This window comes from Chelmon rostratus, chromosome 18, assembly GCF_017976325.1.
Source record: "Chelmon rostratus isolate fCheRos1 chromosome 18, fCheRos1.pri, whole genome shotgun sequence".
Classification (NCBI taxonomy): Eukaryota; Metazoa; Chordata; class Actinopteri; order Chaetodontiformes; family Chaetodontidae; genus Chelmon; species Chelmon rostratus.
In genome coordinates, this window is record NC_055675.1 from 15,887,316 (window position 1) to 15,904,444 (window position 17,129).

The window sequence follows — 17,129 nt, forward strand, 5'->3', positions numbered from 1 at the left end:
AATCATTCATTCAAACTAAGACATATTTCACAGGTTTACAACAGCAGCATTGGATCGCTTTTAGAGGAACATTAAGTGTGATACATTGATCATTTATGTTGGAGGGCATTAAGCACATTAAGTACACCTTGAAGCAAATGTAAGCTACCTTCATATGGTGTACAAAAGGTACATTGGGATGGGAAATTTTCATTGACATTGTTATACGCATGTCTACGTAGTTCACGCTATTTACAGGGAGGGGGCACTAGCGTAGGCAAACTCTTAGCTCTGACTATCAAGCCTTGCTAAATCACCGCTCTCTCCAAGGAAACAAAACAATATAGAATTGGGTTGACGGCGTGCAACAAGCAGAGACCCTCTCTCGACACGACAACGCGTGAGTATCTCCTCTTTATTTGTTCACGTCGAAAGCAAAAGCTCTGTAAAGCGTCTGATTTGAACGCGACTGCCGTGGCGTGAGTATTTCCCCTTTTGTTTAGCGGTTAAGGCCCCTCTGTTTGGAACTTGAAGGGGGGCCATGTTGTTTAGCCATTGAGTGGTTTGGTTGATGTTTTAGCTCACACAACACCAACTTGGCAATTAGCGTTTGCTAGCTCTTTCGTTGGCTATTTTGATGCATTTGGCTAGCTGCAAACAGCTATTGAGTTATTTCGAGCAAAGAAAATAGCCTATTTTTCGTGTTACACGGGGTCCTCTAGCTTACTGTAAAACAATGGTAAATTCATGAATTTAACTTTGATGTCTAGCGTCGCCAACCAATAATAAACAGAGGAGGCCCGCTGCGGTTAGCGCTAGCTTGTTAGCTAATGAGTTTGCTAATGCTCACTCTAGTGTAGCTAGTAATCTCAGCTAATACGAAACATGTTCGATTTCTGGATAATTTGCCGTAAAAATGACAAGGAGAAACGGTATTTACCGCTAACCATTAACCACTGAAAACCGTCACTGGCGTAAATGCCAAGCGAACGCCGCTAAATTGGATAGCTTATTAGCAGTGGACTTGCTAGCTAGGTTAGCTAGCCAGCTTGCTGAAAGGTTTGCACGTCGGTTTGTCACAATGATCAGTAATATTAGATGTATCAGTGTAGCTAGTTGCATATTTTTAAAAGCCAACAACAGCTCGCATCGCGGCTAAAAAATAGTAACGTTATGTGATCGCTTCGAGTCTATTCAATCATTTGTAATGTTATATTAGGGGTAGCGTTGTGTTAGCAGTGTTCACCAGCTAGCACTCGGCTATCGACAACGTTACCTAGCATTCTTGGTATTGCAAGCCATCAACAGTCTTGACGGTTGCATGTATTATTCTTGCCTATTCGTAAATTAGCAAACCACTAAATTAGACTTTTCATTTGTCGCTCACGCCTCCTTGTTGAGCAAGTAATGTAGCAAAATTTGGATATTGAAGCTAATATAAACTAACATTTCAATTCTCTACCGTAGAACAGCCATGACATGAAATTAGCATCTCGGGAATTAGTCATGTCCAAAAAAAAAAAAAAAAAATATTAAGTTGTACTAGGTATTAATGTAGTTTTCCTGAAGACTACTTCAAAAGTTGGTTTGTCTCAAAGTTCACTGTAATGCTGGGGAATTATAAAAGTAGCTGGTAGATTTCAGACAGAAATTATGTACTTTTGAGTGGCTGTTGAATTTGAACATTTGTCATTGACTGGTAAATGTTTACATAATAATAAAAAAAAAACATTGTTCAACCTTGGTCAGTGATGAAGGCCTCATGTTGTAACATGCAGCTTTTGTTACCTAAAAGCAGGGCACAGCAACAGGACTGTCATTTCATAATGGGTGCTATATTGACTTCATGTTGTAAAAAGTAAAAACTTCTACTCCATTTTTGAGTTATTTGTGTGAGGCAGTCACTCTGGTAAACTACCAAGTCAGTGAAATGTTGAAAAACTACATGTAGAATAGCACAAAAGGTCCATGTACTCAAACAAGATTACATATTCATTATAACAAAATACTCGCCGGCTTGCATCTTTGAACTTGAGGTCGACTTGAATGACAAATTATCATTTTTTTAACAAATCATTTTATGTTTTGTTTAGGCTTTCCCGTGGAATGAGCATTCCATGCAGCATCCTAGGTATGAATGACGTGGCCTGGCAGGAGACAAGAGGTGGGATGCTGCATGCAAATGGTGCTCCTGAGACTGGAGGTGTCAGAGTTCACGGTGGAGGGCCCCTAGCCACAGTTGGAGGAGCTGGACAGGGTCCTGGAGTTCCACATTTACAGGGCATGGACAGGGTTGTTAACCCTACCCCAGGTACCCCGCAGCCACCGCTGAGTGGGCGGTCTCAGGATGATGCCACAGTTGGATACTTCTTTCAGAGGCAGCCTGGAGAGCAGCTTGGAGGTTGCACACCCAGCAAGCATCGTTGGCCAACTGGAGATGCCAATCATGTTGATCAGGTAAAGTGTCTCATTAAGAGACCAGTAATTGTAATGCTGCTCATTTTTTAAAGTAAAATATGGTATCATTTGCAGTACAGCAATGCAAGGAATTTCCCTCATAATGTCTGTAAATACAATGACAAGTTTGTCTAGCATAGAAAAATGAGATTTCCTGATACTAAACTAAGGACTACTTCGAGGTAGAAATGTAGGTTGGCAAGCAGTTTTCCTGCATTAGCATTTTTCTAAACTCAGTTTTTGAGCTGGTACACCTAATGGCCAGTGGTGGTTGTACTGTAACTGAACAAAAATTACACCAGTGTTTGTTGCTGAGAACACAGCAGAAAAAAGGCAGTTGCTAACTGCCAAAAAATCTAGAATTCTATAATTTATTGAATCTACATGACACCTGAGTTGGTGCTCTATTTGTAGACAACAGTAATTCATTTGAATTAAGCCTCCTTATATAAACTGCTGCATCCAGTCAGTAACATATATCCAGTAAGACTCTCTGTGTAGGATGCTCTTGCCTCCTCACTCCTCCAAGAAAATTTAGAGAATTAAGAAGTCCTTCATAATGCCAAGGCAGTTCAGGGTTTGGGTCCATCCACTCTCTGTATTTGTCCATCCCAGCATGTATTGTGTCAGAGATTGTGTTCATCCTGCGCAGGTCACTGGTCTGTCACAGGGGAAACACACATAGATCCATGTGTGTTGAGATGGCAATAGTTCTGCTTTTGTCTCTCTTTTTTTTTTTTTTTCTTTAAGTGCAGCCTCTTCATTTGCAGAGAGTAAAAATATGTGAGACCACAGCTTTCGCCACTGTTTTGGCACCGCAGGAGTGTGACTTGTGCCGTGATAACTGGCCAGACTTGTAATATCCTGTTTTACAGTATTAAACTGCTGTGCAGTGTTTTGACAGTCTTCAGATATATCGATTTGTTACTTAAACTGGACTTCCTGGATTATATTTGAAATTACTAGTTGACCTGCAATAATGTCAGAAATGCTAAAGAGCATAAAAGAATGCAACACTGGTATAGAAACGATCTTCACATGATTTTTATAGTTATATTAAGCTTTCATCAGATCAAACCTCAGCTAAGAAACTCTTGTTTTAAAAGAGCTTTTCTATATTTCACCCCCCCCCCCCCCCTTTTTTTTTTTTTTTTTTTTTTTTTTTTTTTTAAAAAAACAAATCTTCAAAGTTAAGGGATTTGTACAAGTTATGTATTTCCTTGTTTGGAGCCAATTTTCTAATTATTGAACTGCAGAGACACATGGCCTCTTAATCTCTGTCTCAATCCAATACCTGTGCATAAATCCCTCTTTAATGTGTATGTTGAATCCACATTTCTCATGCATGTCTGAGACCTTTTGTTCACCGGGCCCCCATGTTTACATTTAGTGGATTAGGCACGGGGTTATCACTCAGCCTGATGAAAGAAAGACGCTATCTTCAGGCCTCCTTTTTTTCTCGTGTTTTTTAGAGCAGATACTATAAGGCTTAATGTTGCATTACTGCTCTTTTCTTGTTTTCTTTATTTCCTTGAAATATTTGTTACACATGGTGCTGTATGCCAATAATGCTGCTATGTAATTAGCAGAACTGATATATTTTATATTTTCTCAATTGGGGCCTTCCATTGACTGATTTTTAGCTTTCTGTTTATTCAAGTTTTCTTTCCTTTGTCTCAGGTCCGTGCTGTGGATGAAATGAACTATGACTTCCAAGCTCTTGCATTGGAGTCAAGGGGTATGGGAGAGGTAAGCTCTTTTTGGTCCTATCATCCATTCTTTTCTCCATTATAGTACAGCAATAAATCAAATGGAAATTTTGCATGAAACATTTACACTGTCTAGGCTTGAAGAGCAGCCTTAAGGCACCTGTAGTTTGCCCCTATACATAGATCTGATTGAGCTAGGAGAGAGCAGTTTTTGTGACCAGTGGAAGAGGGGGGAGACGGAAGCAAATCATCTTGCAAGTTGACAGGGTTGTGTGTTAGGAATGAGACAAAAGTAGTGCATATAGCCGTGTTTTGCATTTGAGCATACATAATGGCATTGGAGAAGTGGACTAAAGTGCAAGAATGAGTGATTTTTTTTTAAATACACCAACTGTGCACTGCACAGTTGAAGCAATCATTGAAGATTAAAAAAAAAAAGGGGAAACATTTCAGTAGCAGTAGCAAACTACCATCTCTACAGCCACCTTAGGGATAGGTGTTGATTGAGGAAATGCTTAGCTCGCCAATACTACAGTAAAATCTAATAGTTAAACTTTAAAACTGGAAACTTAGCACTATACATCAGATTTTAAATGCAATGTGGTTGTTGATGGTGGCGTATTTCAACTATTACATTGCACTAAAACATGCAGTGATCTTGCAGATGCTTAGAAAATGTTCAAAATTTATTTGTAGCTTCTGCCAGCAAAAAAGCTCTGGGATTCTGATGAGTTGGCCAAGGATGGAAGGAAAGGAATGCTTCTTGGCGAGGAGTGGAGGGACAATGCATGGGGATCATCTCGTGAGTGACTATATCTTTGTGTATTGTATTTTCAAGCAGCTTTTCTTTGGAGATAGGGTTCTTACCCAGCTCTAGTTTTATATACACAACTATTTAGATATGTGATCACAGCTTTTCATTCAGATCATTCAGTGTCTCAGCCAATCATGGTGCAGCGGCGACCAGGCCAGAGTTTCCATGGGAATGGTGATGCCAATTCTGTGCTTTCACCTCGCTCAGAAGGTGGAGGCCTGGGGGTGAGCATGGTGGAGTATGTCCTGAGCTCCTCTCCTGGTGACAAGATGGATGGTCGCTACAGGAACGGTGGCTATGTAAGTCAAGCTACTGTCTCACTTCTACCTCAGAAAGAGGAGCTTCTCATGCATATTAAACACTTATTCTCAATGGTGGCATATAGCCTGACCTAATATTTTTATGGATTTAGGGTGGAGGAGATGTTGACCAAGATGGGAGAGAGAAGAGTGATGCCCAAGAGAAAGTGTCCCCCTTTGAAGAGGACAAGAGCCCAGAGATGAAGGTGGGAGAGGAGAATGATCCCACTAAAACCAATGGAAGAGGTCTGCTGAACGGCATGGACAGAGACTGCAAAGATTTCAAGTAGGTTTTCCCTTTACAGTAAAGTGAACAGCTACCCGTTGTTTAATGCTTTATAACAATGGTGGTTTTAAATTAAGACTGAGCTGTAACTTTTTTTAAACCTCTCTTCTGCAGCCCTATTTTAAATAATCCTATTTCCAAATGCCTGAAGCTATTTTGACAGGTGGCACTGAAGTTTTAATGTTTTGGCAAGTTAGAGCATTACAATTCAAAGCACTGAGGCCTAAACATGATGAAAATGTCCAAATGAGTGAGTGAAGATAAATGTAAAGGCTTATAGTATTATTGCTGTTGCAAGGCTTCCTGTCTAAAGCAGAGTTTTTTTACAAATATGTCATGAGTGCTGATGTTGAAACTCACTCGCTTCCCTAGTCCAACTCCTGGAAGTCGTCAGGCTTCCCCCACTGAGGCTGTGGAACGGATGGGTCCCAGTCAGACAGGGTTGGAGATGATGGGACAGCACCATCCCCATGCCCTCCAACAACACAACCCCACCCAAAACAAGGCCCCAGCTGAGGACTTCCAGAACCAGGAGGCCCAGAATATGGGAGGAATGGAGCAACAAGCCGGTGTGGAGTCCCTCCAGTTCGACTATGCCGGGAACCAGATTCAGGTGGACTCCTCCGGGACTCCAGTAGGATTGTTTGACTACAATTCTCAACAGCAGGTCTGTTGAAAAACAAAATCATCTATCAAGAGAATTAACTGTAAGTTTGTTCAACAGATTCTGATCCTTTTTTGTTTGTTTTTTTTTTCCCCCAGTTGTTCCAGAGATCTAATCCCCTGACTGTTCAGCAGCTCACTGCAGCGCAGCAACAACAATACGCCCTGGCTGCAGCCCAGCAGCAGCATCTCGGTAAGTTGGACTGTTTATCTTACTCAGTGTGTAGTACAGTGTGTCATGTGATACTACCCTTTGTCTCAAGTTGTCTAGAGGTGTATTTTATTTTAATTTGAATGAGACTAGTTATAGAAATAATGAATTACATTTACTGTTCCTCATATTACCTAGCTGGCCTTGCTCCTGCGTTTGTGCCAAACCCTTACATCATTAATGCTGCCCCCCCTGGAACCGATCCCTACACTGCTGCTGGGTTGGCAGCAGCAGCCACACTTGCAGGTGAGCATGCAGCACATTTTTGTCCCTCCTGTGTATATATTAAGAAAGAGGTCTTACCTTGATCAGTTGTAAAAAATGTGCATGTAACATCATAATTTTTTTCCTCAGGGCCCACAGTGGTTCCACCACAGTACTATGGTGTTCCTTGGGGTGTGTACCCAGCCAATCTTTTCCAGCAACAGGCTGCATCAACTGCCAATCACTCAGCTAATCAGCAAGCATCCAGCCAGGGACCAGGGCCAGGCCAGCCACAGGTAGGAAGTGCTGTACTTGATCTGAGAGGTGTTTCATAAAAAGCCGGGATCATTGTGAAAACCCTGTCTTGAATAAGCATAACAAATTGCACAGAGATTAAATTATTTAATAAAGATAAATCTGAGCTAAAGTGGGCAGACCGATTACATAATTTCAAAGTAAAGAAAACTGAATGTACAGACAAAACTATGATGTTCACGCCCACAAAGCTGCACATACTAAAGTATATAATGTGGAAGCAAAAATGTTGCAGTAAAAACAAAGTCACTGTTTTAAGTACAATCAGACTGGCTCTCTGTCCCTGTCTCTGTACAGATTTCAGGGTGTTGGTTTAAATTTAAGTGACATTTAAAGCAGAATGCTATTTGATTGAATGTGCTGTGTAGCTGAATTTATCACTTATTTGCTGATGCTGCCTGAACTGGGAGTTCCCACGGCCTGACTGCCGAACACAGTGTCAGAGGCCAGTGGCGACCGGTTTGATGAGAGGGAATACAGTACTTAGATTTTCCTACCAGGTTTGGCTTCAGGCACCCAGGGCTTGAGTCAACTACCTGCTAGCTGCACAGCTAACTAGCTAACAACAGCTCCACTTAGAAGCACTTTCAATAAATCTATAACAGCAGGTTCTCAAATGCTAAATGTCATATATTGGAAGCTTTAAAGGACCTGAAAATTGTCTTTCCACATTCAGCATGTGGCTATGAGCAGTTGGGTCCTACATGAAGACATCACATTCTGTTAAATTTACAACTGTTTTTTGTTTGTTTGTATTTTTCAAATGGAGGATTTCTGTATTTGTCTTTCCATCCTTGGGTATAAAGTGGGCGTGGCTCAGTTGGAAAAAGGGGTTGTCATACTTCTGTGCACCTGTCAGAGTATAGCAACATTTCAATTTATGTGATGACAGTTGTGGAGTTGGAGTGGAGTTTATGTTGCTAGGCAACTATCATTCAAATCTGATCAAACCAAACCCACACAATCCTGATGAAGCAGATTAGCTGACCTTGAACTTGGACTCTTCCTCATTTAGTCTTACATATTTATTGTGATATAGAAATACAAGATTTGAAAGTTTGCAGCTGCTTTTAATATGGAATATTCTCACCGCCTCCTCCAGGTGTTGCGCACTGGAACCAACCAGCGACCTCTTACACCTGGGCAAGGCCAACAGAGTCAGCAGGAATCTCTAGCTGCAGCAGCTGCTGCAAATCCTGCCTTGGCGTACACAGGCATGCCTGGTAGGTACATCCATAATATAACCAAAGACACTAACAGTCAGACACATTTATCTTCACTGCTAGATGTTGTCATTTAAACAGCTCTGTTGTATGTTCTGTTAAAATATGTTTTGTAGTAATGTACAAGATTTAGTCACTGTTTAGACACTAAAAACACCTCCCTAGTTATTGAGTGACTTTTTAGGTTGTTTTATATGTACAAATCTAACATGTAATTGCTGACTCCTTTTTTATGTTCCTCATCTTTTCAGGTTATCAGGTGTTGGCCCCTGCAGCCTATTATGACCAGACTGGGGCCTTGGTGATGGGCCCCGGTGCCCGAACTGGTCTAGGTGGGCCAGTTCGTCTAGTCCAGACCCCTCTACTCATCAACCCTGCTGCAGCACAAGCTGGTAAGTACTAATCCACCTGTCCACATAATTTCCAATATGCTGATCCATTCCCCCTCATTCTTATTTAATTAGTACCACTCATGGCCATTCTGACCCCAGTTCTCCTTCTACACCTCACACACTCCTCTCTCCCTCTACCAGCAGCTGCGGTGTCAGCATCTGGCTCCGGTAACAACATGTCTGGTCCACCAGCCAACGGGCTGTACCGCTCAATGCCTCAACCTCAACCCCAGCCGCAGCAGCAGCAGGCTCCCCCACCCAGCAGCGGCCTGCCTTCCAGCTCATTCTATGGCTCTGGGTCTGTCCCGAACACTTCTCAGAGCAGCTCGCTTTTCTCACACACCTCTGCTGCACCTCCACCAAGCTCATCCCTGGGCTTCAGCAGTACCGGTGGCTCTCTTGGTGTAGGCCTGGGCTCTGCACTTGGAGGCTTCGGCTCCTCTGGTCAGTGACTCAGCCACGAGATACAGGAGAATTAAAGAAATAGTTTATTTTTAGGAGTCAACTTTCTTACTCTTGTTCTTTGTTGTTTTTATTTCTTGCAGTTTCCAGCTCTACCAGTAGCAGTGTATCTCGCAGGGACTCCCTGTTGGCGAATTCTGATCTGTATAAACGCGGTGGCAGCAGTTTAACTCCCATCGGCCAGCCCTTTTACAACAGCCTGGGATACTCCTCTTCACCCAGTCCCATTGGCCTCACACCAGGTCACTCCCCACTCACTCCTCCACCTTCACTGCCCTCCTCTCATGGATCCTCTTCTAGCCTTCACCTAGGTAACGGTTTACTTTGACAGTGTTAAGTTCATTTTAAGATCTCTCACTATGTAGTCCCAGAGACTTTGGTTTTATATTATTTGATTTTACTTTATTATAAAAATGTATTTCTTAAATATGAAACATCCTAAGGAGTCTATACTGATTCACATAGCGATTATGGTCTCTGGTCATTCTGTACTCCTAGGTGGCCTGACGAATGGTAGCGGGCGTTACATTTCTGCAGCGCCTGGAGCTGAGGCCAAGTACCGGAGCGCCGGCGGGACGTCCAGTCTCTTCAATTCCAGTAGCCAGCTGTTCCCTCCATCTCGGCCCCGCTACAGTCGCTCTGATGTCATGCCGTCCGGACGCAGCCGCCTACTGGAGGACTTCAGGAACAACCGCTTCCCAAACCTCCAACTCCGTGACCTGCCTGGACACATGGTGGAGTTCTCTCAAGACCAGCACGGATCCAGGTGGCTAAGATGTGCCCTCTGTCTTAAAAATGCTGTTTTATTATGCCTTTGTTACTGTACACCTTAACACATTGCATTGGTGTACCAAAACTGACTTTTTTTTTTATTATCCATGTCTACTCTTTCTTCCAATCTTGTATGTCTAAGATTTATCCAGCAGAAGCTGGAGAGAGCCACCCCTGCTGAGAGACAGATGGTGTTTGGAGAGATTCTGCAAGCAGCATACCAACTGATGACGGATGTATTTGGGAATTATGTCATCCAAAAGTTCTTTGAGGTTAGAATTGTTAAGTTTAACTCTGTGTCGTTTAACTTTCAGACGGGCAGAGACTCTTGTTTTCTGTAGCATCTGTGTAATAGAATGTGTGATTTGTGTTGTGCAGTTTGGAAGTGCTGACCAGAAGCTGGCTTTGGCAACACGTATCCGTGGACACGTCCTTCCCCTGGCTTTGCAGATGTATGGCTGCAGGGTCATTCAGAAAGCCCTGGAATCCATTTCCTCAGACCAGCAGGTAATTGTAAGTGAGATTTCACTTCTTCTCTTCCTTGCTAACCTTGCTTCATTGTTTTGTGTTTTTTTTTTTTTTTTAATTAATTGCTATATCCATCCAACGAAATCTTAAATTTCAACACAGTGACATCTGTTACAATTTTTGTCCACGTTCCCTCATTTCTTCACTTCAGAGTGACATTGTCCGCGAGCTGGATGGCCACGTGTTGAAGTGTGTCAAGGACCAGAATGGCAACCATGTGGTGCAGAAGTGTATCGAGTGTGTCCAGCCCCAGGCCCTACAGTTCATTATTGATGCCTTTCAGGGACAGGTGGGTTTATTATAAGCAACTGCTCAACTATCATTTGCCATATAATCTAAATTTTGATTTGGTGGACTATTTGGCATTGTTTTATGTAAATGTAAGAATGTAATATTAAGACGAGCCGAACAGCACAGACATCAGTGAAACATGATGTGAGTACAAATGAGAGAATTAAAAAAAAAAAACAACTTAAAACATTACATTAATGCATCCATTGAATAAACATTAAACAATATCAAATTATTAGATGCAAAAGAGGCATGACAGGAAGAACTCACAACACTACCTAAGACTGCATTATGATTAAATGGAATGTAAAACACATTATTCTTTAGCTTCATAGATATAAGAATAAAAACTGAGCCATCTTAATTACTTTTCAGTCCAGTTTAGTGCCACTTTAATACTGTGGTTATACTATATTTGTGTGAAACTCCCTGTATATAAATCAGCTCTTATTACACTTCCTTTTGCAGGTGTTTGTGCTTTCCACACACCCCTATGGCTGCAGAGTTATCCAAAGGATTTTGGAGCACTGCACCCAGGAGCAGACTCTGCCTATCCTGGAGGAGCTGCATCAGCACTCTGAACAGCTGGGCCAGGTGAGCACATCTGTCTCCATCCTGTCTCATTTCTAAACCCACATTGTTTGCAGATGCCATTTTTATGTTTGCTAGATGTGAGTGATGGTTGTTGAGATGTGTGCTTGTCTTGTGTATTTGCATGTCTCCTTCATGTTTGAGCAATTTGTATTCTCAGCCTGTCATTGTTCTTGTGTAGTTGTGGTCTGCTAAGTGTAAAGTGTATGGATGAATGGAATTGTACTGTTAGCTGTCATTACATCTGACATGTGATTATTTAAACATCCACCCTGCCCCCTCACTTATTCCATCTAGAAATATCAAGGCGTATCATTGGAGATGACACCCAAAACATATTATACAGTGTCCCGTGATGCACTGTTCAAGGTCAGAGCAATTTGCCTCTCTCTCGCGGATGTCCCGTGCTCCCTTCCTCTTTCCCCTTTTTTATCTTTTCTTTTGTAAAGAATCTAATTTAACATTTAGATAGTTCTCAAACTCCAAACTTTTACAGGCCTTTTCCTAACCCACTGAGCCGCCTTTTTCTCACCTTTCCCCCCTCTTGCTTTATGCCACAGAGGATTCACAAGGCACATGTTTTCCTGCTGTCTGATGATCCCTCTCTTTTGCCTCCAGCATCTCCTGATCAATCTGTTTTTCTGTTTTCATCCTCTTGATTTCACCGTTAATTGTTTGATAGAAGCTTCCTAAGAGTTTGAAACTCTTTGGATGACCGAATTGCTCACAAGTAGTGCTTAAATCACTTGTAACTTCACCTCAGATACTTGACTTGAAGTCAAGTCTGAGAGCAAAATGATGCAGGTTCTTGTTAAAACAGATTGACAGGAAATGGATTTGAAGGCAAATACTTCCAAATTAAAGGTGGAGATCACATTACCTACCCAACAAATTACTGCTTAAACAAAGATCAAGTCAGAGTGGTGTTATTTGTTGCTTGGTCAGGTGAGTTCTTGTCTCCATCTTGTCACACTAAAATCACACCCATAACTGTCTATCACCCATTTCTGAAGGGGCAAAGATGCTATTGGTTGTGTTGTCTGGTCAGCAACACTCCAAACCAGCAGCATCTGTTTTGTCTGACCTTCCGCAGTGATGACATAAAGGGTATTTGTTAGACTACAAATGGGGGTGTCACTCATTCGTCTACCTATCATTGTAGAGCTGCATGATTATCTCACACCAGTTCAGACCAGTGGTGAAAAGTAGTGCATGAGTATCAATCAGTAAAGGGTCCTTTGTGATTAATCACTATTGAAATGGCTGTTTACCATGAGCTCACACCTCCACTGCCTCCTGCAGGATCAGTATGGTAACTACGTCATTCAGCATGTGTTGGAGCACGGCCGACCAGAAGATAAGAGCAAGATAGTCGCAGAGGTTCGCGGAAAGGTTCTTGTCCTCAGCCAACACAAATTTGCAAGGTAAACTTTGTGTGTCTTTGTCTGGATGTAGTGTCAGGGATTAAGATTTTACTGAGTACTTTTCTCAAGCACTTTTCTCAGGTATTTCATAAACCAGTATATGGTTTTATTGAGTTAAGTTGACCATGAGCACAGTGCATCCCTCGCACAGATAATCAAGGTGCCAACTGGAATCACTGGAAAAATCTGAATAAAATGATGTCAAATCAATATCAAAATGTATTTATTTTCACCATTAATGACAAACTTAAATTCTCTTGAAAAAATGATCTGGTAAAAAAAATAACTAGCTGTAGTATATAGTTATAAAACTGAGAAATTGTTTTAACTGTGCTGCTTGAAATGCTAATGTTCAATGACTGTGGATCACGCAGTCTGGTAGTTGATGGGGTGCTTCCTTTTTTGCCTGAGTGCACCCCTAATCATCAGTCAAGCCGCCTACAGTCATGCTCATGGTGGTGTAGGGCGCTGCCTGCAAGGCTGCATTTGAGGGGAAATAGTGCCTCTTTCTCCAACCATCATCAAATTGCCATTGGTTGTGGCAAATTTTCTATACACCACCCACTGTTGCAAATGGGAAAACATCAGTCAGCGGGCCTTTCATTACAATGTGTCACAAATACAATATGGACATAAAAGGAAACAAATTCAAACATTGAGCCTTTCAAATGAAGAAATAAACTGCATCCACCACGACTGACCAGAGCTGTAACTCCTTCAGCTCAGATATGAATTTGTTTGTTTCTAATGAAAGTGTTTCTCTCAATTTTTCCTCAGTAATGTTGTGGAGAAGTGTGTGATCCACTCTTCGCGTGCAGAGAGAGCTCTGCTGATAGATGAAGTGTGCTGCCAGAAAGACGGGCCCCACAGCGCCCTGTACACAATGATGAAGGACCAGTACGCCAACTATGTTGTCCAAAGAATGATTGACATGGCGGAACCTGCTCAGCGCAAAATCATCATGCACAAGGTTGGTTGTATTTGTTTTTTGCTTGGTGAAATTTGTTGACTTTAAGATTAAACCACATGGACTTTGAACTGTTACTGTCTCATTCACTAATTAATTTTTAACAGTGATAATTCTGCCAGTTATTTTCTTACTTGTCAATTAATTGCAAATCAGTTTCAAGGTGATGTGTTCAAAAGTCTTGTTTGGATGATCTAAACCTAAAAAACATCTTACTGACTATCATAGAAGACTGAAAAACAAGTAAATAATCACATAGCTGATGAATCTTTGGAATTTTTCTTAGAAAATGACTTTAATTATCCAAATTGTTGTTAGTGGACTAATTGATTAATCAATTTATCTCAGCTCTGCTTTGAATTTGCTGACCTTTGCCGTCCCTCCTCCTCCTTTTCAGATCCGGCCTCACATTGCCACTTTACGCAAGTACACCTACGGGAAGCACATTCTGGCCAAGCTAGAGAAGTACTACATGAAGAGCGGATCTGAACTGGGTCCCATCGGTGGCCCCACAAATGGCCTCATGTAGTCACGTCGACATGCTGGGTCCCCTGAAAAAGTGGAGGAGTAGGAGCCCCAAACCCCCTGTTCTGTGAGAGACACTCCTTAGCCATAGGGGTTAGCCTTTGACACCTTCTGTCATCCCATTTTTGGGGAATTACCAAAAAATAAATAAATTTACAAAAAGACAAGTCAACTTCACCTAAGAACGCTGTGACAACTGACCCCTGCCACTCTGCCACCCCTGGTGTCGGTCCCCAGCGTGGCCCCCAGGGGGCGCACAGTCAGCAGGCCGATTTTTCCTGGGTAAAGCACAAGCCCATTGTTAATGATGTAATTGATGTATTTGACTGGTTTTCATATTATCTTGTACATTTAGTTTTTTACCTTGTAAATTCTCTGTAGAAAATAAGAAAACTTATACACATTTGCTGAAATTTACAATTCCTACAATTAACACCAGCAAGTGATTTTATAAGGCTAAACTGAGTGATCCTTTTAAAAACAAACAATTCCATTTGTTTTTGTAACCAGACATAATATGTCAGCTGTTCTAAATAAGTCTAGGCAATTGAATATTATATTTGTATATTATCCCATGCACAGTAAAAGTGTTTTCCCATGCCAAAGCAGCTGATGGATTAGTTTTCAAATAGCACTACATAGTATGGATGGATATAAACCCCTCCGTCCACAGGTGAGTACTATGTGTCATGTGCCACATTCACCCAGAGGTCTTCAGGACCGGTTTGCGAGCTTGGCTTTGGGGATTGGTGCTTCAGTCTAGGGTAGTGTTTTCTAGTGGTGGCTTTTTCTTGCCTCCTTTTCCAGGATAAGTGGGAGAGAGGGGGTCTGCGTTACCCCAGCAGCTTGTACTTGATGTTTCGGTACTAAATATTACAGACTGACCAACCTGAGCTGCTGCATCCACTGAGCCCCATTTGAGCCGTCTTTCCCTCCTCCAGGTGATCACTCGGGGTTTATGCAAGATAAAAGCTACCATTAACTTATAGATGCAGAGCATGAGGTTTGGTTGTACAGCGGGCGTGTGACCTGGTATAATCTTAACATGAAATGACCGTAGTGGGGGGCTTTTTGTGGGGATAGCGGGGTGGGAGTGGGCTATGTGTTGGCATGCTGTGACAGGTTTTAATCCTTGGAATGATTTTTTTTTTTTCTTTATCATGTTTTGTGTAACATCTGTCTTGTAGTTTGAGATTAACACTGCCCTAGAATACGGTATCTTTATGTACTGAATAATCATCTCTTGCGTAGTAGTTTAGCGATGTATAGCATCTTTATGTATGAGTAACTTGTTGCTTTTGGGTAGGGGGCTTGCAGCAGTGATGGGACCCCCACCGCCTGAAGGACAGAGTAGTCCCGGGGAAAAAAAAATGTTGTGAAGTGGAGCTTATCCCAATGTTGTACATCTGGGGTGAAATGAACTAGAGCTAGTGGGATAAGTTAAAGAAAGGGATGCCGAAAGAACTTTTTTTTTCTTCTTTTTTTTTTTAATGGTTTTGTTTTTTAAAATTTCTATTCGTTTGGTTGGGTATGCAAGTGCATTGGTGGAGGTCGGTGGGGCCATCGAAAGCTATACAATTCACCTGTAACGCTCGTAGTGATGGCTTCTTTGCTTCATATGAATAATTGTAGAATACATGTAGTATATGTGCAGTTAATAAGTGTAAGATTATTAGTTTAATTGAAAAAAAAAAAGTCTAGTCGTGGTGTTTGACAGGCCTTGCTCTAAATTTGTAGTGATGCTTTTATTTTGTCTGTACAGTTGTACATTTGTAAACGTTTATGCTGTAAATGGGATGTCTTTTACACTTTTTGGGGAGAAAAAGGCAAAAATGTGCATTTTGATGTGTGTATATTCATCACTCCTTTCCCCTTGAATATAATGTATACAGTTTTATTTGATCAAGTGTTATTTTAAAGAAAAAAAAACTTTATGGCTTCACAATCTGGCATGGTTTTTGTTTTTAATCCGCTATGGGAAAGGCCAGCCTCTATTTGTACTGGAGCTGTAACATCCACTGTTGATAGTCTTTCTGATGTGTGACAGTTTAAAAAGAAGAAAAAAAACACTCTGTACTAAAACTGAGGCTGCATTTAGTCCTCTCTGCTACCATGGAAACTTCACAGGATATGACAAGAATTATTTTTGTACAGAAGAGTGCTGTATTTTGGAACAGCTACTACCTTGTAAGCAAAAGCAATGTAAAATATTGTCAATTATATAAATATGAACATATGAGTTTTGTCACACTGTCAAAGTCATGTACATTTTCAGGTGGCCTTATGTACATTTCCAGATGTTAGATGAAGAAAACAAACTCATTTTTGGAAGCAGAATTGTGACGATGTATGATTAAACTGTTCTTCTAACATTTGACCAGCGGTATGGTGGTTTTTCTCATGTTTGGTATTTTTAAAGCTGTTTTTGCCTCCTTGTTAGATTATTAGAATTTTAATGATTCTGAAAATCATGTTCAATATAAGGTCACTATATGTTAGAACTCAAGGAAAGGTTTATTCCCACTGGAGTAGTGATCACATAGTAAAGGCCATCTCTAAAATAACGCGTTTACAAAACTTTTACTGTCAAACTTTAGTAGTCACATAATTAGCTGTGTGCTGGTAAGGTGCTTCAGTTGATTGTAAATACACCCACATTTACAGGAACCTTACTGTGGTAAATCTCAGAAGTAAATACTGTACTTTTTACTCTGATGGTGACACTGTAGTTACCAGACATTTTTCTGATCCTAAAAATATAATGCACTGTAACAAAGAAAACCACCACAATTTATGTCAATTAGTTATTGGCTCCACTTACAATACTGCTAAAAGCCACATTAGTTCATCAGTAATAATACTAAAACAGTCAAGGGGAACTCTTCTGCATGACAAATACATTCGTTTAACATTTAAATGCTTTTGTAGCTTTCTTCTTTATATTGTGGTACTTCTATTGTAATCTAAGTAGATGATCTTGGCTCTTATTTTTCCACCACTGATTATAGACCCTCTGAA

At 41.1% G+C, this 17,129-nt stretch overlaps 1 protein-coding gene across 7 annotated transcripts; it reads left to right on the top strand.

Annotated features, from left to right (window-relative positions):
• Window positions 1-249: 249 nt before the first annotated feature.
• On the top strand, window positions 250-16,483 carry pum2 (pumilio RNA-binding family member 2). Of its 7 annotated transcripts, none has more exons than XM_041958446.1 (23): window positions 250-379; window positions 2,073-2,436; window positions 4,117-4,185; window positions 4,842-4,947; window positions 5,071-5,258; window positions 5,372-5,544; window positions 5,917-6,211; window positions 6,307-6,400; window positions 6,557-6,664; window positions 6,773-6,918; window positions 8,040-8,160; window positions 8,412-8,552; window positions 8,694-8,996; window positions 9,098-9,325; window positions 9,513-9,780; window positions 9,928-10,057; window positions 10,164-10,298; window positions 10,465-10,602; window positions 11,073-11,198; window positions 11,493-11,564; window positions 12,498-12,619; window positions 13,397-13,589; window positions 13,984-16,483. In XM_041958446.1, exons 2-23 carry the CDS (start codon window positions 2,086-2,088, stop codon window positions 14,113-14,115), a joined length of 3,639 nt encoding a protein of 1,212 aa, XP_041814380.1. In that variant the 5' UTR covers window positions 250-379; window positions 2,073-2,085; the 3' UTR covers window positions 14,116-16,483. The 7 variants fall into 7 exon arrangements, with proteins under 7 accessions (XP_041814380.1, XP_041814383.1, XP_041814382.1 ...); XM_041958449.1 differs by having other exon boundaries at window positions 10,164-10,292; XM_041958448.1 differs by having other exon boundaries at window positions 8,697-8,996.
• Window positions 16,484-17,129: the final 646 nt, after the last annotated feature.